The sequence below is a fragment of the Gallinula chloropus genome, assembly GCF_964237585.1.
Source record: "Gallinula chloropus genome assembly, chromosome: 2".
In the NCBI taxonomy this organism is placed as follows: Eukaryota; Metazoa; Chordata; class Aves; order Gruiformes; family Rallidae; genus Gallinula; species Gallinula chloropus.
This window is the reverse complement of record NC_140086.1, coordinates 142,844,308-142,869,559: the sequence shown is the minus strand read 5'-3', so window position 1 is coordinate 142,869,559 and position 25,252 is coordinate 142,844,308. Positions and strand designations below refer to the sequence as shown.

Sequence of the window (25,252 nt, the reverse complement as noted above, 5' to 3'; positions counted from 1 at the left end):
TTTCCACTCAGAAAATATTGCTTCTAGCTGGAACACACTGGTTACCTGTGACAGAAATATGGCAATATTTCTAAGGACTGTCCAGCAATTGCAAGCTCTGCCTGCTATTATGATATGCTTGTTTATTTGCTCATTTATTTGGGGCAATGAAGAACTGGAGAAGCTGTGAAACATTAGTTTCCAACAAAATAAGGTGGGCTGGACTACAAGACAGCTTTAGAGTGGAGAAAAGAGCAGGTTCATGGAATCAGAACATTTTTGTAGATGGAGCTGGAACACAACACTATGCTAAATCTATTATTTCCCAACTTCTATAGAAAGTTAGCTTCTCCAGGTACCAATTTATCATCACCTGAGAAGAGCCCTGAAGAAAACTGTCATAAGGTCTGTATAGTTTATGAGATAAATACAGGTTTGTGATTTACTCTTATTGAGGAGACAGGTAAGTTTTACATAATGAAGAATCTGCGAATTCTCTTCTCCCGAAGACAGTATCATGAATCTATTTGATTCAAAAATTATTTATCTCTATCCCTCCAAGGAAACATGTTGATTTTTTTATGAAGAAACTTAGCAAGGCAAAATATCATCTGTGTGATTTGAGGCTGGCTTGAGTTTTTCATGTAAACAGATGGGTTTTGGAGGTTCAATATTAATGAAATTATTTTAATAAACTATTAATAAATCCAGAGATTTTTAATTTCCCAAGAGGTATCTAGCATGAATCAGAAGATTTCATTATTCTGCACATGTATAGAAAGCAGAGAGAAACTGAAAGATTTGGAGCAAGTGTTACAAACATCCATGTCAAAATTGCATTCCAGATTTGCCACTAAATATGCTTTTTACACAGTGTAACGATCTTATCCTAAAATTATTCCCAATCTCACTTCCTGTGAAATCCACAAAAAATTGTGGCTTCACCACCAACTCAGTCTGTGCACTGGAAAATACTGATGCAGGCTGAAGAATCTCTCTAAGGTCCTATGCCCTGGATTTTCAAAAATGCAGAAATGCCCTATCTCTGCCAAGAAATGAGGATTTAAACCATAGTCTAATTGATTTCAGGGAGAAACTAATTAAGTAAAGAAACTATTCACAACTATTGCCTGTATCCCTAGTCTTCTGTCAGTATTAATCTTGCTTTCCTCTTCCCTTCCTTTGTTTTAACAGGCAGCCTTTCCCCAGCAGCTCCCCCTGAATCACCTCTTGCCCCTGAGGAAAGGAACTGCCCAAGATCTCAGCCTGAGAGAGGTTTCTGCTTCACTGTAAGCACAAGCAGACAAGCTAACACAGATTCTGCTGGCTTTGCAACTTAAAGAAATCAGAAGTCTCCTCTACAGAGTTTCTGCCTGTGATCTAACACTGAAGTATCAGCAGCTCTGGCAGATAACTCTTCCACTGTCTCCTACATTCAGGCTCTTGGAGTTTCAGAAATATTCACTTGCTCTAAACATTTGTCAGGTGAGTTCTGTTCCGCTGCAGAATTTTCTCATTATTTCTTTGCACACATGTGTACACAGATGCACACCCTTCCACAAGGCCCTCTCTGCATGACTGGGCTACCTTTTTCACTAACAACACACAAACACCCACGGTACCTTTTGTATCTTAATTAGATAAAGGTGTCATTTATGCTTTTCTTATAAGATCTAGTGAAATTGTGTGTACTAAAAGTGCCAGAGAACATAGAAAATTATCATCAAATGGGTGGTTTCCAGGTTGTTTGGTTATTCAGCTGCTTTGCCTGTAATGCTTTTGGTGATCTGCTGGTGTAGGGTCTGTACAGAAGAATTCCAGATCAATTCAGGAGTCTTTATGACCCTGAAAATGTTATGGACATTTCCAACATGATACCCAAACTTATAGGGGTTATTTTATTTCACAGGTTCCAGATTCACAGACTGGCAGGGGTTGGAAGGGAGCTCTGCAGATCATCTAGTCCAACCCCCTTGCCAGAGCAGGCAGGTTTTGAATATCTCCAGAGAAGCTCTCTGGGCATCCTGTTCCAGTGCTTTGCCACTCTCAGAATAAATACATTTTTCCTCATGTTTGGACAGAACTTCCTGTGTTCTGGTTTGTGCCCGTTGCCCCCTCTCCTGTCACTAGGCACCACTGAGCTGAGTCTGGCCCCATCATTTTTTTTTACCTGGCAGGTAGATAACCCAATGTTGTAAGAAGTAATTATGCAGCTAGTTATCAATATTTTAAAAATGCTTGAAAACTAGCTGTGTCCTGTATAGAAAACCTCTTCATAAAGATGAGTAACTATATTTAGAGCTTCATCTGAATAATGCACACAGAGAAGAGAAAATATTCAATTAGCTGTCATGAGGGATTTCTCTGTATTGGAAGAAGCAGAGGGTGCTTTGATTAAAGAATTGTTCAGTAATGCAATTAAAGGTTATGTCATTGTATGTAAACATGCAGACTCTGTTGTGAAGCAAATGGAAGTCTGTGACAGGAGGAGCAGGGAAAGTTTATAGACAACCAGGATTCAAAAAGTATGTGCCATGAAGCAGAGATAAAATACGGAAAAAAAGTCAATATGTAAGAGACACAAAAAAACAAGAACTGGCCAAGATTTTTTTAAATTAGCATTTCCAGGCATATTACCTTCGCTCAGGGGTTTCTAAACCAAAATCACAAGGGGATTGACTTCTGAAGAATGGCTACTCATCATTTTCTGAAAATCAGATACCTACAAGATATCTAAAGAGAACACCTAAAATTATAGTATCTCACCTTGACCACTGACCATTAACACATTATCAATACAGATTTTTTTTAACACTTTTATTGTTCTGTCTATGGTCTATGGAAATAGTCACTATAGTCACTACTCTGTTACTGATTTACTTCAATGAAAAAGTCTTAGAAACAATCTTCCTTCTACTATGTTTCAATTATAAACACTCATCTGAGACAGTTTATATTAGATGATGTCAGTGATAAAGTTAATTTCCTTCCACCTTGAACAAAGAGTTTTGGCCCTTTGTGACACTCTCCTAATCAGCTTGGTCCTGAACCTACACCTTCCATAGCTTTTTGATACAATTTTCCATACTGATACTAGACAAAGACTAATTCTGCTGTTGTTAGGAGATCCGTGGAAATTGTTTTCCTCTGAAAGAACTTCAGAATTTTGTCTCTCAGACATACACCTTTTGTGAGATCTGAAAGTGCATTATGGAAAAGTCTTGAAGAAATACTACCAACCAGACAGAAGAGAGAATCACCAAGATTTAAATAAAATTTTTATACTTTTCAAGAGCTAAATGAGATAGCACTGAACAGCCGCTCTGTTCATGAAGATAAGCCTAGATTCATACAAGCATCAGCATATAATTTAATTTTTGAATATTAAAAAAATTCCCTGATGCTAAAAGGGGAACTGACAAGTGCAAGGGAAAAGAACCCTGAAGATAACTGTGCAGCTTAGAAAGACTCTGAATTACAAATGGCTGGCAATGGGAAAGTATCAAGGGAAAACAGCACATGTAATCCCTGTTTTCTTATACACTTTATCAGACATCCATAACTGTTGGAGACAGGTTATATTGTTAGCTGGACTTTTTCCTTACTTACTATGACTGATCTGAAGTTCTGAGTTGTTTTTTTTATAAATATTTTGTAAAGAAAAAAGACAGGGATGGATAAAAAAGAGAAGCATGGGAGTAGAAAAGGCTTAAAAAATTATGAAAGATGATAAAAAGTAGTTCATAAAACAGAAGAATAGAATAAAAATACTTCGGATACGGGAGCAGCTGCAGGAAGGAAGCTACAAAAGCAACCAGACTAAAAAAAGAAATGAAATAATACAGCACGATAAGGAAAGGTGGAGTAGAAGATTATTTTCTTTGAACTGATAAGTATTTTGCTAAGCAGTGTTTCTACTGAACCAGTGATAAACACTGAAAGCATGACTGATGGAGGAAAAGCATATACTGCTTTTTCAAACACTTTAAAGTCTAGGGCGCTGCATGATGTTTGCATTCCTGTTTATACCCGAGATGCAGTCCAAATATTCATCTTAAAGTATCAACACTATTCATTTTTAATAAATCAAAACATAAAGCAATTACTTAAAGTGGTACTATTTGGAAGTGTAAGCTCACAGAGAGCTGTTGCTGAAGATGGGCTAGCAGGTAACTTCACTGCATGACATGGCTGGAGTAGCAGTCAGTGCTGACTTTGTACTGAGATTTACCTTTTTCCAGCAGAAGATCTCCATAAGCACAAATATTTTGCTTGGGTGATCTCTGCAAGACATCATACAAAATATTTACTATTTATTTGTTTCTTGAGAGTACTCTCCTAGTACATAGAAATGCTATATAACTAATACCTCACAATTCAAATTACACAGACTTTGTCCATCCAGTTTATTTCTCCAGTAATGAGTGATGAAACAGAGTTGTGATTTATATAAGCAAAATAAAGTTTGGGTGTTAGGAATCTTTGGGTTAATTCCTGTAATATAAGATCTTCATGCACCATTATCAGCGGAAAATAAAGGACCTTGAAAGGCATTAAGAGGGCATCTCATTTGGCAGTCGATTCTCAACTAAGGTAGAGTCTGTACCATTGGCAGCTAGCACAGCACCACTGCTCCCTGCGTGGGCATCAGCGAGAAGTGGCTTCTGCAGCAAAGCCAGAGAGTAGCTTGACCACACTTTGTTTAAATGTCTAGAAAAACTCTTGGATCTGCAGAAACACCCATGGCTAATGAAGGCTGACTACTTAAAAACAAATAAAAACCTCAGCTGAATTCCATCTACTGGTAATGCTTTATTGCTAAGAGCTCCCAACCAGATAAACTGTGATTGCTTCTATTTAGAACAAGTTGCCTCAGGAAACCCAAAGTAATTAAAAACAAGATAAAAAATAATAATACAGGGAGAAGGAAAAGATCTGCAGCAGCAAAGCTAACTTCTGAAAGGGAGTGCATTACACAAAACCTGCACTGCAGGTAATATGTTTTTCTTTGATCTACATCTTTGAATAAATATGGTGAAAATGAAAGCAGGACTGGCAGTGGAGTAGGTAAACTTTCTCACCATTTTTGTTAAAGGAAAATATTCTTGCTCAAATATCTACAAGGCACTCTCTGCATGTAGTGTCTAGGGCAATAGATGATGAAGAAACTGGCAGAATTACCAGGGTGCACGTGTGGCTGAGGAGTGGTTGGTGGAGGTGGAAAATGTGTGGGGAATGTAAAAATAAAATGCTTGAAATCAGATTCCTGCTTAAGTCAGGAACAAGAGGAGAATTAGTAGAATTTGAAACTATGGAAGCACTTGGAGTGAGGATAGATCTAGGATGGCACATCTAATGCAATCTAAATATTATGAATGGAGATATAAAGAAAAAAAGAGATAAAAAATAGAATAATCTGTACTTGAATTCCAAGGAATGGATTTAAATGAGAGGAGATATTCTACAGCAGAACATTGGATAAAATGTGACAGAAAGATAAAAATGTGGAAAAGGCCTCCTGCAACCAAGGTTTGCCAACTGAGGGTTTTCCAATTGAAAAACAGATTTTCCAATAACTAAAAGTTTGTGTATATTCAGAAATAGCTGGCTAATTAATAAAAGAACATTCAGCTGAGAGCTATCAGCCAGCACGACCTTCAGAGCTTCAGATAGGCTCCGAAGCAGATTAACAGAAGTTGTGAAAGATTGGGAGTGAGTGAAATTTATTTTCTTCTTCTTTTGTTCTAATACATTTCCTTGGGTTTCCATTATTTGCCATACCAGAAGGCTTGCCTTGGCTTCTTTTAGGGTGATATAATTTATGACAGTCTTGCAAAAGCATAAAGAAAAGACTAATAAAGGCTATATTTCATAAAGAATTAATGTACAGATCTTTCCTACACCTCTAGAAATCATCATGAAGACATAGAAACTGCCTGGAACATACAAGTAAATACAAAGATAAGTATCCTGCATTTAAGTTAAGCATGTAAACTGTCCAGGAGTAGTCTGTTTCTTTTTCAGGCAAGACAATAATAATACAGACAGAGCAAGATAAACCACTATTTCTTTGTGTAAATAATGCAGCTTGTAAGAACTAATTCCAGGCTGATTACCAGCTTACCATACAAAGGAATGGGAAAAGAGCCTAGATGACCATCTAAGACTGCCTGATTTATTTTTAGGTGGTTACATGCAGATAAGGTATGAGTTTTTGATTTAGTGAACAAACCATAAGTAACCAATATAGCTCTAACAGTTTTTCTTAAGGCTTTCCTTAAGTTATACCATAATTTTAAGACAGAGTGTGTTACTGTTTAGATACTTTGAAGTACTCTGCAAGTGGAAAATATCTTGACAAAAGTAAGGTGATTAGAAAACACTGCTCCATAAATATCACCTTATTTCTATAGTTATGATTATTTCAGGTTACCTTAACATACAATTTCCATGGAAGATTTTTTTCCTTTTCTCTGAATTCATGCTTACTCCTAATAAAATACCAAAGTATAAATTCTATTAAACATAGAGAAATCATTTGTATACATTGTTTGAATACAGACCTAGGTCTTCCTGTTTTAGGTACTTAAAATACATGGTTTGAAAATTCCCCTTTTTATTATGGTATATCATGCACGAAACTGCCGAGGTAATTATTCAGGTATGGTTAACAAAGGTGATTAACATAAGGGTAGAACAAACACTTGTGTATGTACATGTTCTGCAGCTCATTGAAGAACATTCCAAACTAGTATTTGCCTGAGACTTTTGGTGGTATTATTCAGAGAAAATAAACAAAACTGTAGATCAGCTTGAAACCGAGCAAATGCCACCTGTGTGAACATATTTCATTTTAAGCCTTAATTAGCATGTGGTTAATTCTCCAAGGAGCTGCTTACTCATCACAATAAAACCCCACAATTGTATTGAACAGCATGACAACAAATTCATACACAGGCTATCCTACCTGAGCAATAAGAGCTTTATAAATAGAAAAAATGTTGTTATGACATCTGTATTGGCATTTATTGAACCATAATCATTCCTAGTTGGTTCTCATGAATAAAGATCTACATAAAGAATTTTCTGTTAGTCGGTTTTCTTCCCCTCTTGGCTGTTTAAAATATTCCAGTAGGCCAATATTCCTATCAGAATCTATATTTGCACACATACTTATTTTTTTCTTCTGATACTGTATTATAGGCTCTATTTCTTTTGCAAAGTAAACCCCTGCCTTTCTCACAGAATAAACATGGCACTGTAAGGCATTAGAATTTAACTTTTTTTTTTTAACATCATTCAAGTCACCCTGTTCAGTAGAATTGAGATTGTAAATTCTTAAAGAGCCTGACAGCAAGGTAATTTTGCTATATGATGAGATATTTTATGAAGAGAGCAACGATAGAAGAGCTAAACATTTTCTTTTTTACTCATAAAACTCTCCCATCCCAAACTGAAGCCTTCTCTGACTGTTTTCATACAGGAGAAAACCAATACAGATGAGTAATGGTAGATCTCTCAAGGATGGTTCATAAAAACACTATCAGGCCCTCAATGAGCGTAATATTCTGACTTGCTATAACTAGTCATATGTTCAACTGCCACTTATAACACAGAGCTGTCTTCCACAATCCTTTGCCAAATACTTTTGTAGAGACACTATACTCAGGCAATAAATAACAGGAATGCCTCTGGTTGGTATAAAGGCTCCTTTCCTTTAGGGAAAAATACTCTAGTTAATAATTTACCACGTGAGTCATAGATGGTAAATATGGTCTTTCGTTTACATGTTTTTCTTTCCTTTGAAAAACACATAATTCCTTGCATTATTGTGCTGTGCCCATTTCTTTTCTATGTTTTTTGGAATGAAGTAAAAGCATATCAGTATTGCAATCATTTGAAAAAAAATGGATTTTGTAACTGTGATATACATTGAAATGGGAAATGCTACAATTTTCCTCTGACCTCTGAAAAGAAAACATGCATTATAAATATTTGTGTATTAGCATACCTCCATTAATGCATTCTGGGGTGAAAGAGATATCATCAAGAGCAAATTCTGTGGGTTTACTACAGCCCACTTCAGCTTCAAAGGCAACTCTGAAAGGGCTGTGACTGGAGAGGATCACATTTGCATACATCCATTTGTTTTCTTCATTTCTACTCGAAGACCACATAAGAATATCCATTCCATGTTCTTCAGCTGTGTATACCTGTTGACAGTGAAACCCACGAGATGCAACTGAATCAACAACAGAAGAGTGCAGCCAGCTAGAGTAACATAGCTCAAACCCACTTGAGTAGGTACCTGCCTGGACAGTACTTACTCTCTTGGAAATGGTTCAAACCCATACCTTCTTGGTGATGACTGAATGTTACTGAATATTTTTTCTAATGCTATTTCAGTCACAAATAAAAAGATACTATGAAAACAATATAAAATAATAAGATCTGCTAATAAAATCACTAAGTGGAAAACCTATGAACAGTTTTGGCCTGATATATAGAAGCTAATGAGTAAAGACCTAACCCCAACTTTATCTAAACATTTAAGCAAAGACTGAGAAGAGGCTTGAGTTATCCTTTCATCCCTAAAAGTTGACCTGTTTACAGTTGATAGACCGGGTGAAGACTTTGGGATATAAATAAAAGGCTTAGCATCTAGGGATTTAAGTCTGTCATCCGGCACAAGCAATTAATAAAATGATGTTTCAGACAGTCACAGTAAATTAGCCCAAGTGTATTTAGCAACACCATAAATTAAAAAAGAGAAAAAAAACATAGTGAATGAAATGAGTGAATAAATTCATAATTAATCAACAACTGAAGATTATGCAGGTAGTTTCTCTTCCCACTCAGGTGTCCGAAATCCTTACACCTCCTCCAAAACATCAGAAAAAATGTCAAAGAACTGAGGTAATGAAAGTAAGCATATTCTAGCCATTTCAGATGATAGTTACATCTTTAAGGGACTTAATAATTATCTTCATTTAAACACTAACTTCTCATCATCATTTTCAACACCATCCTTCTCTTTAGATGAATTTTCCAGTGACCCATGGGTTCATGTTTTCATTTGAGTGCCCCAGTTTAATGATGGAACATAAAACCTGAGACCAAATAAAGGTACAAACTTAAACCCATACTAATGATCTGTATAACTACCTTCCTTTGCCTCTCCCAGCCAACCTGGTGGGACAAATAAGTTAAAAACCCAAATGCTACCATTTACCACATACTTTGCAGAAGTTGGTGTATAGATTAAAATATCCTTGATGCCTGAATGCTCTTGCAAATTATTTCATATTTGGAGCAGAGGAACATCAAGAAGACTAACATGCAATAATCCAATTCAGGACCTAATTTAGTTGAGCCTGATGTTTGACTGTGTAACCGCACTATTCAGGGTAATGGTGTTAAAAACATGCATCTTGCAGGGCTAAAAAGGCAGGTGTAGAGAAGAAATGGCTGATTCAACCCATAAAAAACTGTGTGCAATCTCATTAGCAGTTTCCAAGGCCTTAGTAAGTTGAAATCCTTAATTAGAATTACTCTACATATGAGGTCAGGACTATTTTACAAGGCCTGTATGTGTCACTGGCATCACCCACTATTTTATGAATGATGAAAAATAACAATCTCAGCGATGTAGAATTTTGCAGCACATAATAATGTGAGTGTGGTTACAGCCAGTACTGTATCATGCAGTGGTATCATCTGCTTTTTGAAGGTTAATATTGAGATAATATATCCATGGAAAAGTCTCACAGCTGCAGAAATAACTCTTTTAGGGAAGGGAGAACAGTGTTACAGTCTCTTTTAATAGGACAGTTAAAGACTGGCCCATTGTTTAAAATTAGATTAATTTTTTTTCCGTTTCTTTTTTTAGGTCAGCAGGAAAAGTTTTTATAGTAAACATTTGGAAGCATGTTGCCTACTTGATCAGTTCTGTCTATGTACAGAGAAACTGCTTCAGGTCCATACTAAGCCTGGTCTCAGAGCAGAGTCCTTCTGTGTACACAAAGATCAATCCTGAAGCTCAAGCTCAGTAAAAACAAAAAATCCATCATGAAACCGGCTGCATATATACTGGCCAATGGGTCTGGTTTGCAGCAAGTCAAACTGGGGCTAAAATGTAACATTTTTGAATACATCAGCTTCATTTCTAATGGATGTAAGCTAATTTTATATGCCTTATCTTTTGTTTCTTTCAGATTTAACTCATTTAATATAAAGTAAGATGCAGATATGCAAATATGTAATTACTATTGATTATTTATTATGTTGTGCAAATTTTTGTGGCTGTGTCCTCAGACAGGTTTGACTAAAGTTTAAACCTGGTGTATGGTTTCTCACAACAAGCACATAGGTAACTTGTGGACGCAGCGTTTAGTGTAAATCTCTAGACTGGCACACACGAAATCTCAGATGAGCTCCCCGCTCTGCTTCATTTCTCGTGCACGCTCCTGGGGAAATCCTTCAATCCCACTTTCTGTCAAAGTACTCCTGAATACTCCATTTTTCCAAGTCTCTATATATCCATAACTAAGTCAGGAAAGGGTCTATATTCTTATGCATCTTCCAAAAAGAATTAGCTGACATTTCTAAAAGAATAATACATAAATTAAAATATATGCTAAACCAAATGAGATTTCAATGGAGTTCAGAAAAATGAGAAGCCCAAGGAGTCTGTTTCATTATCAGTGAACGCAGATCTGATTCTGCCAAGAGATTGTGCCCACAGGAATTGAAGAAACAATTATAAGATGTGATACTGTATTCTTTGCTGAGGTTACATATGTCACAGAGCATCTTCTGGGTCAAGAAGTGCATACACAACGTTTTTGCTGGTCTGTGTATACATACATGGCACATGAAAGGCAAAGCAAATTCTGATGGATATGAGCTCCCTAGAGGCCTGAAGAGTTATGGCTGTGTGGTACTCTGTGCCTCCAGAGACTCCAACGTCTCCCTACAGAGCATCTTATGAATTGTGTACAAGCTGGCTGGGAAGTGGGAACAATTTAACATGGGAAAGAGGAAGAAGCTAGCAAGATGAATCCCACTATGTCACAGGCAATGAAAAAAGGAAACCCTTTAGTGAAGTCTCTGAGCAACTCTCTATCTATCAGTCAGGGGAGATTGTGCTCCAGGAAACAGTGACCTAGTTTTGGGCCAAAGCCCATTCTTTTAATTTAAAAGTAACAAGCATGTATTGCACTAGTCACTGTATTAATTACTAAATTCGGTGCTGACACTTTCTAGATCACACAGGCAATCTAAATCAAAAAGTATAGGAACCACCAGAAATAGAGCTATCACTTCATTCATTCCAGAGTGAAAAGCTCAGGAGTGAAGATACTCAAAACATACTTCGTGGTGATTTTAAGAAGAATTTAGCATGATGATCTGCATGAGACAAATGCATGAGTAACACTTTTATACATGAATCTTGGTCTTTCTCCAAGGTGCCTTTGCCAGCTGGTTCATTTGTAGTCCATATGTGAACAGCATTCTTTAGCAAATCCCATTTCCTGCCTTAAAATCATGACTCAGTTCTATTTCTCCACAGTATGTTCTGTGTGTTAGAAAGTCCTGAATTCTTTTTTCAATTTCTATTTAATTTTGGGAACAGGGAAAGTGCATGCTCTTTTGAAGGTCAAAAATTATAAACTGTTATTTTCTACTTAGTCATCAGCAGTTGCAACCCATGTGGCTATCCTGTGCCCTCACGCTGACTTTTCAAGATAACATATTATCTTCCTGATCTTGCCTGACTCCAGCAGTTGGCATGCTGGAAAGTACTGTGTTCCATCTGGAAGGTTAATTAACTGCCTAATAACCAGGAAGCCAACACAGATCTGAAGGGTGCATAATAAGAGGTGTATTCTCCTATCATTCCCAACATATAGTCTTTAATCATCAGCCAAGGGAGCAGGAAAAACTTTTGAAACACAACCTGTAGTTTCATTTCACTAGGCACCAGAGATGTGTCAGCTGAGGAAGCTTCCCACTGACTCCAGTGAAAAATGATACTGTATTTTCTGCTCTACATCCTAAAGATTATGCCTTTTTGCTCCTCACATTCCTTGGCAGTCATTGCACAACTTTCTTGGACTGAAGTTACACCAGAGGCAAACTGAAATTCTTTTTCTAAAGCCCACAAACCAAATTAGCAAAATTGTATCTGAATTCACTGTCACAATAAAGAAACACTTTGTAAAGTTATCTACTGTTTTCTCTGTATTTCTTTAAACATGAGTTTAAAGCAACAAAAAAATTAGTTAATTTTATCAAAATTGACTTGTTCTATATCTCAGTTCTGTTTGTATCCATAAATGCCAAGGCTGAAAATTGATATGTTAGAATTATGTTATCACACTGGAACTAACTTAAGTTTTAATTCTCAATTGTATGACAAACCCATCAAGTAAACAGAGACAAAATGCTGAAGCCTAATGAAAACTGTTTTTTCTCAGAGTTATCCAATAGGTTCCCTACTGGAATAAAACAGAAATGAAAACAACCTCAGTTTCTGCTGAAACTTATCTTCTGCTTCACTACATATAACTAAATAGTCATTAAAACGTAAGAGAAATGCTGTTTAAGAAAATTTACATTTGCATCATAATGCAGAAAAAATTGTTTATGTTAAGAGCAATTTTTGTTCAGAGAATATTAATCGATATTACAGTGCTGTATTCAGCACTGAATAACTCACTTCTCAAAGGCTGCTAACATAAATGCCTAAGGAGAGTTAGCGGGTTTGTACTTAGTCATTATGAAGTAACTTCTTTTTTCCCTGTTGACTAACCGTCGACTGATGTCCTGAAGCATTAGTATTCACATCTCTTTTAAATAGCACTCATTCTATGTTAATGCAAGAGTTGTTGTAAGCATTGTCTCTTTTGTAAAGATAATAATAATAGGCTATGCTTTTGGTTTCCCTATGAACAAATTACAGAGTTTATGACAATACAATTCCACAACTGAAATACGCATTGTGAATACAGAAGAGAAGCAGTTTTCATAGAATCCCAGAATCGTAGGTGTTGGAAGGAACCTCAAGGGATCATTGGGTCCCTTTATTCACAGTAAATAGTTTCTTTTCTGGGCAAAAATAGGATTATTCCCATACCTTCATATTATTTTGTGTGGTTCTACTATCTATTTCCTTCATTTTTTCTTTCTTTTTTTACAGATTGCCTATATGATGTTTTAGTCACACTTCTTAGTATGTTCTGCCTCTGCAGTCCTCCTTTTTTTAGTTCAGTCTTGACCAGATAGCTGTATTTCAGATGTCAGCTATAACACCAGCTTTTGTACTGTTGTTATTATATTCTAACACGTTCTTCAGACTTCCTATTAGAGTTTGACTTTTTTCAACTCCAGCACAACCTGAACAAAAGTCTTCAGTGAGCTGTTGCTTTTGAAGTTTTGGACCGTTGGTTTAATTTTTTTTTTTTCTTTTTAGGTTTGTTTGGGGTTGTTTTTTTCCTACTTAAATGTTCACAGTTCAGTTATATCCTTGGTTTAATAACAGCAATAGTTGGTGCTGAAGTATATTACCAGTTTGACAGAAAAAAAAGCAAAACATCTATAACAGTAAATTTGGTCTCTAATAAGATGACAATTCTTTGCTGAGTACTTCAGTCTGTTATGAATATTGTTATAGGTCTCTACATAAAGAGGACATGTTGTAAAGCCATAAGCAGAACATTATTTGTATGTAGGAGTAAAACAATCCTTTATGGATCTCTTTATGAAATTGAAGGTAATGAGACTTAATTAAACTAGTTTGTTTTAAATGAAAAAACTAAAAGTCTCTGCTTGGCTGTCTGCCCACTAACTCATGCATAGGCCACACACATCTACTTATTCACTAATTCTGAGTGTTCTGTGATGCTTGAAAAGCTTCAGAATCTGCTTTAAAAAAAATTGTCTGCCCTCTTTCATGCTATGATGTCTAGGATACTTGAATTTAAACAAATAGAAAATCTCACAGTATTTCTGTTACCAACAGATCCAAAAAGCAGTTGCTGTTTTCTTTTTACTTCAATTTAATCTGGAACTGCTCTCGACCTTTACCTACTCTTTCATTTACTTTCTCTTAATGTTCAGAGCTTGTGTATGTGGAAGGATAAAGAATATAAACTGAATAGAATGGACTTAAGACATGGTGAAACATTTTAAAAGCTCTATTCAAATAATAAAATTACATCATTATAGACAATTCTTAAAAATTCATCTTAGATAACTGCATTTGGGAAGAATGCATAATGAAAATTTTTATTTGTTGAATAGAAAAACATGTTAAAATTGAAATAATTAGAAGTGTATTTAAAATAAGTTTAAAAAGCAGAACCACCTACTGCTGATACTAATTTCACATAATACAGCTTTTAAAATTTGTCAATAGGGGCTAGAGATAAATTGAGATACAAACCTCAATCTGAAAAAAGATTACCTAAAAAAGGCCAGACAAAAGGTGGAATGAAAGGTAACCTGATTCTTTAGCTGGGAATAAAGAGAATCCTTTTCATGGTGGACAGTTGAGTAGAGGCAGAGGTTGCCTAGAAAGGTTGGGTGGTCTTCCTTTTTGGAACTTTTCAAGACCTGACTGAGTAGATTCCTGAGCCACCTGATATGACCTTCTGGCTGACTGTGTGGAGCAGGAGGTTGGACTAGAAACCTCCTGAGGCCCTTGCAGACTGACCTGTGCCATAATCACATGGAGTTGTGCTATCAATATCCTTCACAGTGGAGAACCAGACCAAACACAATCAGAACAAGTATGAAAAGAGCGGTGTAAACTGTCTGACTTAAGTCCAGTTCCAAGACTGCAGAAATATTCTTGCTCCCTTTTTACATAAATTAATTTAGTTCAGGAGTTTGGTAGTGTATGCAAATTTTTATATTCTGTTACACATAGTAAAACTGACATAACCTGTATTTTTCTAAGTTAACAAACTGACACAGTCCTCTAAAAAAGCAGCATTTATTCAGTGAGCCACATGAAATGATCACTGCTTGGACTTTTACTAGGGTACTTCACAACTAAAATTGTGCCCGTTTAAGGATGCTTGGGGAACAGCAAGAAATTTTTGTGGAAGCTTGAGATATAATTTTTAATATGGTTAAATGCTTTACTTCCAGGTGTTTTAATCAAACACCCTCCATAGAAGGTGACTTTAATACATTTCAAACTTTTTCTTTAAACCATGTGTTTTTTGTCTTAAATATTGGAAACTGTCCCTATCTTATGTTACAGAGTGAATTGTGCAAAGACCTATGCTGATGTTGAGTAGGTCTAAGCATGGCAGATAAACATACAATGTTAATTCTTACATATACAGCAAATGGACTTCAAGTGGAATTAAAACTAAACCAGAATTGTCACTTGCTCTTGTTAACAAAAAATTTTGTATATAGGTGTAACTGTAGTGAAGCTGCTGATATAAACTCTCAGATTTTGCTCATTCCAGACTCAGAAATGCAAATACTACTAAAGCAAATATTACTATGTCATGATATAACAGAAGTGATTTTTCTCTTACCTTTAGGATACCTGTTTGCCTGGAAGCAAACATCCAGAACCAAAACCGAACCCTACAGACTCCAAGGCTAGCTGGGAAGAGTTTGGTAGTAATTATTCTTGCTCTGTTTCCTTCCTTCTCCGCAGATGAGTTTACATACAAAAAATTCTTTCCTTTACCTTAATAACAAGATAAATAAAAATATTTTTTCAATACTATTCAATGCTTCAGACCATAAGCTTTTTAGACACATAGATACTGGTATCTCTTACCACATACATATATAACCTACCTCAGTTGAAGAGAATCTTCCATGTTAATACTTTGTATATTTCTGAGGTTTACTTAACAATGTTAATACAGTCTTCCTCAGAAAACTCTGTGCCTTTTCACCCTTGCATAAATATTTAATTTGTATTTGAATAAGAAATTTAAAACATTGCAAACAAAAACACTCACTGAAGAATCAGTTTGAAGGTTGATGTTGCAGGAATCAGGAGTGCCTTTGCTGATAACTCTTACCCAGAAAAATTTCCTGTCATGCAACATGGAAGTAGGGGATTCATCAAAGACCTGAGGCTTGTTACTGTGCCATGGTATTTACATTTCCTATCATTCTGCTGCTGAAGGACCACAATGTAGCATAAAAGAGAATTCATTGTTTAGTTCCAAGCAGAAAAAGATGCTGCCCTTTTACACCCCAAAGGGGCCTATCACCTAAAATAAACACATACCACAAAAACAAGTGGTTGAATAGACAAATCTGACTTGTTTGGGTGTTTTGTTTGTTTGTTTATTTTATTGATTGGGTTTTTTTCAGGTTTTTTATTTGTTTGGTTTTTTAATTAACTAGCAGTAGTCCCTTTGTCATCACTTTAATTCCATCTGCTATGGTAAAAGCAACATTTTGTCCTGTATGGAAAGAAGAGCATGACTAAAGTGTCTGTGATGAAGCAAAGAACAAAAGAGGGGCACCTGTTGGGGCTATAATACACAGAAGACCTTAACAGACAACTTCCTCATAAACCCAAAAGAAGCAACACCTGAAGATCAGAGCTGAATTAGTGGTTGTTTTGGAGTAGTTGAACTATTCCAAAGAAAGATTCAACCCCATGGCTCAACTCTTGTTCATGATGTAAAAGACTGAATTCCTCTTCATTAAAACCAGACCAGGTTTTGTCTTGGTGTTCTGGTGCTTTCTTCAGTTTTCACTGGGAATGGGTTTCTGACATCTTTCCAGATTTGGTGTCTCTGTAACTCCACTGACAGCATGCCATAGTAGCAGGTAAAGCACAGTGCTTGCTTTCTAATCTAGGATGGAGGTGATGCTTTAGCTGCAGCCAGAATAGCAGTATAATCGTTAACTATCTTAAATGGGTTTCTTCAAAGAAACCCAAGGAAACCCAAAAAATCCCATTCTTCTACCTCAAGACCATAATAAGTAGACTCAAACCCAAAGCTTTAGTTCAGTTTTGCAGTCCTTTAGGAGAAGAAGGGTTCAGAGTGGCAGACTTCGATCAAGACTAGAATTGGGAGCAGCTAGAAAGTTGTGTCAGGATCCAGGTAGCATATTTTAAGGTAAATTCATTCCAGCCAGAATCACATTTGCTTTTGTAACTGTGGCTGTTTTCTTCTGTCCTGGTAGGCTGAGGGTGGCATTAAGACCTGTTTAACTGGGGTGAAGCTGCTATGTTGGACACATGCTGCTATTCAGTAGTCCAAATTCAGGACAGCCTTCCCAATACTCATCCTTGCTTTACTCTTGTGGGAGGAGCATTCCAGCTCATGAGAGGCATTAGTTTCCTACCTGTACTGCAGAGTTAATGTAAAGCAATGGCTTGGTGTGCTTTTGAGTTGTCCATACCACAACTTTGGGTCATCTGGGAAGCTGACAAATATAAACTGGAAAGACTGTATGAGCAAACATACCTTCAGCCCCTATCTGTAAACTGGGCAAAACACTACCTTCTATACTGTGGTATCTCTTCACTATACCATAACTCCAACTCTTGCATAAGTCAAGATATAGGAGCTTTTTGGATATGAACTCCAAACACTACTGTCCCAAAACAACACCCAGATCTTTTTTAGTAGTATTCAGAAAGTCAGCCAATCAGTCCTGTCTGTGCTTTACTTACATAAATGTATGGAATGATGGATCACACTGCTGTAACAGAAATAGTAAGGCTGCTTACTAAGCTTTATTTCGGCAAGAACTTTTTCAGTAAGCCCTCTCAAAATTCTATTCTCAAAATTTTAAAATACATGTTATTAAAATCAGAATAGTAGTCTAGCCATGTAAGCTCTTTTAAGCCTCTCTGTAAACACCTGGTTAAAAAGTGATGTATCAGAAAAGATTGATTCCCTGCCAATTAGGACAATTTTTTGCTTTGTTTTATTAAGAAATAGTAATGAATGTTTTGTAAAGAAGATGGCTCTTCCTGTGGAAGGAGGAATGATTTTTTTTCCTGCTGCTAGATAAATATGAGGTACAGGTTAGAACTTCTTGCTAGCAAGGTGGCAAATAAGGATTTTAACAAAGGAAAACCAGAAAGCTTCTCATTGCTCTATTACTTCAGGAGTTAGACCCACTTCGACTGGGGTGTAAATATAAAAAAATATTTCTTTCCTACCGGGAGTGAACTGAAATTATTTCCACCAAAAATGGATGCAGTTTTAGGCCTTTCACATATAAAGGGAAGCTATGTAATGGGGTTTCAAACTGCTAGCCAACAAGCCAGTCTTACTGACCTACAAATGCTTGTTTGTCAAAGTGAAAATTATTCAGTTTGGATCTCAGTCAAAGGAAACACAGAATCTGGACTATTTGTAAATTGTAATGGGTGTCAAGGAAATGTTCTTAGTTTCCTTTGCTGTCTGTGAAGCCATTTTATTTAAGACGAAGATTTCAGGTAAGCTTAGATAGGTATCATGTCATGCCTCAAGCTTTTCAAGAAAGATGAAAATTTTCATGGAAGAGAAAAAAATATTTGAAATATTATAGTGACACAGATATAGCATATCTGTGTCACTATAATATAGTGACATTCATAAATAGAATGGTCTCATGTAGTCACATACTGACCAGCAAACTGGAAGACCAAGGTGTCTGGCTGCTTAGTACAAGATATATGATATATGGCAAAATTATATATAATATATAGTAAAACTTGAACAAGTTTGCATTGACATTTGTCTGAAGTTTTTGAGGATGAAATGTTCTGCACTTGATCAGCTAAATCCTCTGCATATTTAACTAGCTCATGGATGCAGTGGCAAAAGGTTTAAAATGTCTGGTTTTGAACAGGAGAGAATGATTTGAGAAGGAAATGTATAGAAAGGAATGTTTTAAAATATGAGACCTGAAAAGCCACACATTGATCGAATTGCAGAATGTTGAACAGGTGAACCACAGGGCATATCTTCCGATGCAATAAGTTAGTTTTGTTAAACTGATGCAAAATTTCTTCAAATGAATTTTTTCCATTCATCTGAAATCTGTAATATCAATTTAAGTTCTGCCAGATGAAGTAATATAAGACACATTTAAACCAGTATGAGATTACTTCACACAAAGTTGTGTCATTATGCTTAATACAAAGTTGGCATAATATCAAAGGCTTCCTTATATTCCTATACTGGCATCTTCAGTGTGTGCAATGAATTTATGTTTACTACCTAAAGGAAATGAGTTTGGAACAAAAAGGAATTGGATTTGGGACAGGAATGAGCTGACAGGCACTTCTGGATGTTACAGGTCATCAGTATCTAGGCTGTTGGCAATTCTGACAAGTGATTCCTTTTCTCTACAGCTAATGTGAATATTTCTTGCCCAGTTAATTTACAAGTAAATTACAATCATGGGTAATTTTGCAAACACATTTGCTCTAATTTTGTTTTTCTTTTGCTTCGCTTTTTATTAGCTTTGTTTTTCTGACAATTGCTGGGTAATTTCACAGAAGCAAAGAAGAATCAATTAAAGGAAACTGAAATAGGAAAGCACCCAAGATGTCCTTGAAGAGCCAAGGGCTAGTGGTTGTTTTGTCATCACACTGCATCAAAAGAACAGCAAGAATGAAAGTCAGACTGCTGATTTGCAAGGAACAGCTTGTCTGGGACAACTGCAATAGCTTCTACCGCTACCTGTCTCTTCTGTCCCTTTCCAAGAGGAATGAAATTCCACATTTACAGCCTGCGATACCAGCACAAACTATTATGGATGTCTGCTTCCTCTAAAATGAAAAATTCTGATCTGTGGCAGATAAGCAGTTCTCTCATGATCAGGTGAGTACTTCCTGCAGCAAGGTGAGGAATGCTCTAAAGGAAAAGGGAAGATAACTGAGTAGGACAGAAGTGGATGCCAAAAAAGAGTCAGAATGTGGACATCATGCTGTTTACAAATTCAAGTGAAAAACAATAGAGATTGTGATGCTTCTACACTGAATGCTAACTGCTTTGCTGATTAGATGGAAATTAAAATAGGGTTTCTAACCATTAAAACTTCTGGAAAGGAAAGCTAAGCGGTTCTCAAATAGACTTTGGTACATTTATTATTGAAATTAATATTCCATCTAGATATATCATAGTATATACTCCATGGAATATGTTATTTTATATCAATATGATATTATTTATATTATATATATTATACATACAATATATGCTATATCACAATATATAATTATAGTTAGCTTGCTGTCTACATAACACAGATAACCACAATTGCCTGTCAATAAATTTTATTCTCCTAACAATCCACTGGCATTCTGGTAGTAGTCTGTCAGCAATATCTTGTAGGGGCATCTAGGGAAACACTTCTATATTGATATTGCTGGCAAGCTAATGTCAGGGAGATAAGTTAAACCATGATCTTAGGCAAAAACCTTAATCTTGTACATCCACACTGCTTCTCATGCATTTTTTTAAGGACTAGTGTATGATTGCATATTTTTCTAGAATTCATTAGGATAGTACCACATTCCAGGAAAAATAGATTAGTCAAATGTTAACAAGGAGTAGCCAGTTACACTCTCAGTGAATTCAACTTTTAAATTCTGTTTGACTGTTTTTATAGCAGAAATTTTTCATTCATACTGCCATTCTATTAGCAGAAAACGTAAGTTTTGGGACTTGACCCATAAGGTTTCATACAGAAAGTCCATTTGAATCCAGTGACTTCTATAAGGAATGAACAAAATACTAGTGAAAGGTGTGAAAAATGCAGAGCTGGTGATTGGGAGAGGGAACGATAAGAACAGTTAAGCTGGGTTCTCAGAAAAACTGGTTATTGAATGTGAGTTAGCTAAAGTTTAGCAAAATGTCTTAATGTTGCTTTGTCTGGGTGCAAACCGATGTTGAAAACACAAAGCTGATATTTTCATGGAGCTGCACATAAAAATGATTACAGTGCAACAAGGTCTCCCAGAGACTGAGTGTAGACTGGTCAGGATCATCTGATGGTCTCAGTCAAAGTGCTACATCAAGCAAACTCTACACCATGTACTCAGGTGACGTAAGAGAAATGGATGGCTGGACTGTTATTCGCACCTTTGTTTATAAAAGGATTTTCAGCCATTCAGCAGTACATGGATTCACTGTCACAATATTTCTGAGCAAGACTAGATGGAATACCTTACTGACCTGTGATTACTGTCAAATACATCCTCTTATATTGTACTAAAATTTTCGTATCTGAAGTTCCTCAAAAGTTTTCAAATAGACCTTTAATTAATAATATCATTGCAAACTTGGAGTCAGTTACTGCACTTGTACAGGCATGCTGTCCTGTTTTACACGGGTCTGTTGTGCCCCACATGTGATGATTAATAAGTATCTTCACATTACATTTAGCAGCACACTGTCTAAACAAATGCATCCAGATGAAGCGGAGTATAAAGAATGATGTAATCAGGACCACCCTGAAAAGAGCAACTATAAAATTATAGTGCTGCTTAAGCAATGACTAAAAAGGTTGATAATAGGCAACTATGCCAAGCTGTTTGGTTTTGTGTTCAGACAGAACTAGAAATTATCGGATAGTATAAATGATAAAACTCAATATGATAAAGCATATATTTTTTTTTGCATGGCTTTTTTGTGATAGATAGCCTCTATTGCATTTTCAGTACAAAAGGGAACATTTTCAATGCTTGTTGGAATTCTTTTGTGAATGGTGCTAATTGCTGACCATGATTTGTCTGCATATACAGTAAACTCAACCTGAGATTTGCTGTTATCTTGGCATTAATCCACAGGATGTATATATATATATATATGGGGTTTTTTATTCAGTAAATATTTAATTTTCTCAAGAGTAATGAAAGGCACATGTCAATACCTGGTGTATGGTCAGTATCAGGACCTGTTTGTTCAGTTATAACACTGTTGCCGATATTCCAGTCAAAGTCATCACTAGGGTCTTGTGTTAATCCACATACGGTGGTCCACTCTTGATCTTGTGTTTCAAAGTTACAACTTCCAGGAATACTTGTGTAGTAACCTGAATATATAGCAAGAAGTAAATTGTCATCTTAGCTCATATATGTAAAAGGCTATAATAAACATAATGTACATGGTAATGGAATGTATTCTGATTGGCTAATGTTATGACTCCCTGTGTTCTTGGTATTGACATAAATAATACCTGGTATTTATTGGGGAAAGAAAAAAATACCCTTTATTTCCCAAGCAGGTGTAACAAACAGGTGTATACCTGAGCATTTTATTGCAGTAGACTCTTATTTCAAGCAGAAGGTTGGACTAGATGATCTTCAGAGGTGCCTTCCCACCCTAACCATTCTGTGCTTGTGTTAGTGCTATTCGCAGCATGGTCTCCAGGAATCATGAAACAAAACATTCACATTGGTGCTGTGTTGCAAGAGTCATGTAAGCCTAATAAAGCCTAGCTTGAACACCACACATCCTCACATGCAGGTAGGGCAAAGAAGAGATCCCATTAAATGAGACAGCGGGTACAATCTTCATGTACAGTTCTAACAAGATCAAAGTCTAAATGCATTTGGAATTTATACTATTCATAATAGATTACCTGACTTCAAGGATTTTACCCTAATATCTTAACAGTGCATTCAGAGGCCATTATTAAGAAAGATTTATGAACAATACTTGCAAGGTTGACAGTCACCTGACTTTTCTGCACCTGCTGGATACTTTTTATTTTATGGGTAAACAGAACATATTTAGAAGCCATCAGAAGAGGATTGTCCCATTTATCTGAAAAATTGCTTTTATTTCAATAATTCAAGCACTCCTCTAGTTGGTTCATCAACACCGAGGTTTGCTATTAATCAAATTTGGTTGTATAATTGGCTGCAATACATGAAATTGAAACTGCTTTCATGTGTGCTTTTTTCACATTAGTACTTCCACTGAGTTACTGAAAGAGAATGAAATTTTCAGGATTGCCTGACTGGATCGAATGAAGCATAGAGTAAAAAATTTCCTTGGGTTTATTTAAAAAAAAAAATTCCACCAGCCTGCACGGATACATTTCATTTCATCAAGGTTTTGTTGTAAATCCTGCACAGAGGCATTGATGCTGAGGAGATTATGGTCCATTTACTTCTTTGCAGTTACACAGGTATAAAACTTTAGTAGAATGTGAAATAAGCTCAGACCTTGAGCTCAGACAAAAGGAGAAAATTGCAGACAAATGTGGCCATAGCCACTTGTGATGGGGCAAGTTAGGCTCTGAAGAGCTTTCTCTATGCCTGTTCTGCTCTTTTCTGATGAAGCAGCTTCTGCTTCCTCTTAATTAAAAAATTAGGTTTCTGTATCTAGAAGGTATTATGTGCCCATTAATGTGGTTTATTCCCATCTAAAATGTATATATTCAGGGAAAAGTTATGTTTATCTCAGTGTGAGGCCTCATTTTTTGGAACTAAGATATAGCAAGTAGAGAAATATACCTGAGGTTTACATGGGTATTCTATATGCCGGATTACAGCATCTATCCTCTATTTTTATCTTGGTATTTTGTCAATTCTGCAGTAACAGCAAGACTACAGACTGCTGAAAACATTGTGATCTAACTACAGCTGTTTCATTTACAATAAATGGATATTTCACTCTATTTATTTGAAGTGAATATCAGTGTGGGTTGGGGTTTTTTTTTTGTTCCCTTGGAAAAGCTTTTCTGCAGTACAGCAAACAGTGTTGCTTTACTGTGATTCAAGATTATTTATGTCCTGAAATGTTTTTTTCTGTTATCTGACTAAGAGAGTTGATGCTATCACAGTCCTTTGAGTCCTCCCCAGCCAATGAAGCTACTAAATCCTGTAATAATATTTGCAGAATAAATTAAATGCCTTGATAGTTTTCTGAATGTTTTTACAGAGCAGCAATTCATATAACCTTAGAATCACGGGGTGATCTGGGTTGGAAGGGATGTCAAAGATCATCTTGTTGCAACACACCTGCCACAAGCAGGGACACCCTCCACTCGACCAGGTTGCCCAAAGCCCCATCCAATCTGGCCTTCTCTTCTCCAGGCTGAATAAGCCTAAGTCTCTCAGCCTGTCCTCATAGGAGAGGTGCTCCAGCCCCCTGATCATCTTTGTTGATCTCCTCAGGACTCAATCCAACAGCTCTATGTCTTTCTTGCACTGGGGACCAGAGCTGGATGTAGTACTCCAGGTGGAGTCTCACAAGAGTGGAGAGAAGGGGAGAAACCCCTCCCTTAACCTCTTGGTCACTCTGCTTTTGATGCAGTTCAGGACACAGTTGGTTTCCTGGGCTGCAAGCACACATTCTGGGTAATGTTGAGCCTTTTGTCCACCAGCAGCTCTGAGTCCTTCTCCTTAGGGCTGCTCTCAATCCACTCTCTGCCCAGCCTGTAGTTGTGCTTGGGACTGTCCTGACCCATGCGCAGGACCTTGCACTTGGCCTTCTTGAAATCACTTTTTAGCACTTCAATTCAGACTTACTGTGTCTCTGCTAGGTTTGTAAAATGTTACAATGGTGATTTTACAAAGTACTTTGCTGCACTTCACATAATTGCTGAAAAAAATATGAATATCATATACAAGAAACAGATTATGAGTTTAAAATCTTTTCATGGAAAATCTTTTACTTGAAAAACAAGGCTAGCCTCTTAAAGTCATAATTTTGATTCCTTTAAATTAGATTCATTTCCATGAATATGACTCTCAAAATTCACTGGAATGCAAAGCACTGCAGGAGGCAGAAACCAGAAACGGAGACACCAGTTTCAGCACGTGTACTTCAGAACTGTAATTTACTTAAGAAAACAATAAAGAAGTAGCAACTCCAAGTTAAATCTCCTATAGTGACATCTTCATATGTATTCCAGTTTGTAAGTGTGTTGTTTGGCTAAAACTAAAATTTACATCAACCAATACAGGGCCATTATTTTTGTAACCCTGTCAAGTTAAAGCATTTAGTGATCCTATGAAAGATAAAATGCCTTTGATTTTCCCAGGGATCACTAAGTACTGGCTGATTTCAACGGAATACTTGGACTTCAGCACTATGAGCATTGAATAATGCATGTGATGCTTTTACTTTACCTACCAAGGTTAATTTTGATCTTATCTGCATTACGGCAGAATACATCCTTCCAGGTTGAAGATTAAGAATTAGACTGATTACTGAACTGTATATATGGACAGCTTAAGTTTCCTATTCGAACAGTCTGGTCTGCACAGTGACTGTAAATAAATACATGTGCAGTAACGGAGCCTGTTAATGGGATCCAG

General features: G+C 36.4%; 1 protein-coding gene across 1 annotated transcript in view; it reads right to left on the bottom strand.

Annotated features, from left to right (window-relative positions):
- The window catches only part of MALRD1 (MAM and LDL receptor class A domain containing 1), a gene marked incomplete at its 5' end in the record, with an annotated part of 247,426 nt that overhangs the window by 59,797 nt on the left and 162,377 nt on the right, over positions 1-25,252 (bottom strand). The window contains 3 exons of the mRNA XM_084260684.1: positions 7,991-8,192; positions 15,537-15,694; positions 21,853-22,014. Coding sequence (XP_084116810.1) covers positions 7,991-8,192; positions 15,537-15,694; positions 21,853-22,014 — 522 coding nt within the window. The remainder of the gene's footprint in view (positions 1-7,990; positions 8,193-15,536; positions 15,695-21,852; positions 22,015-25,252) is intronic.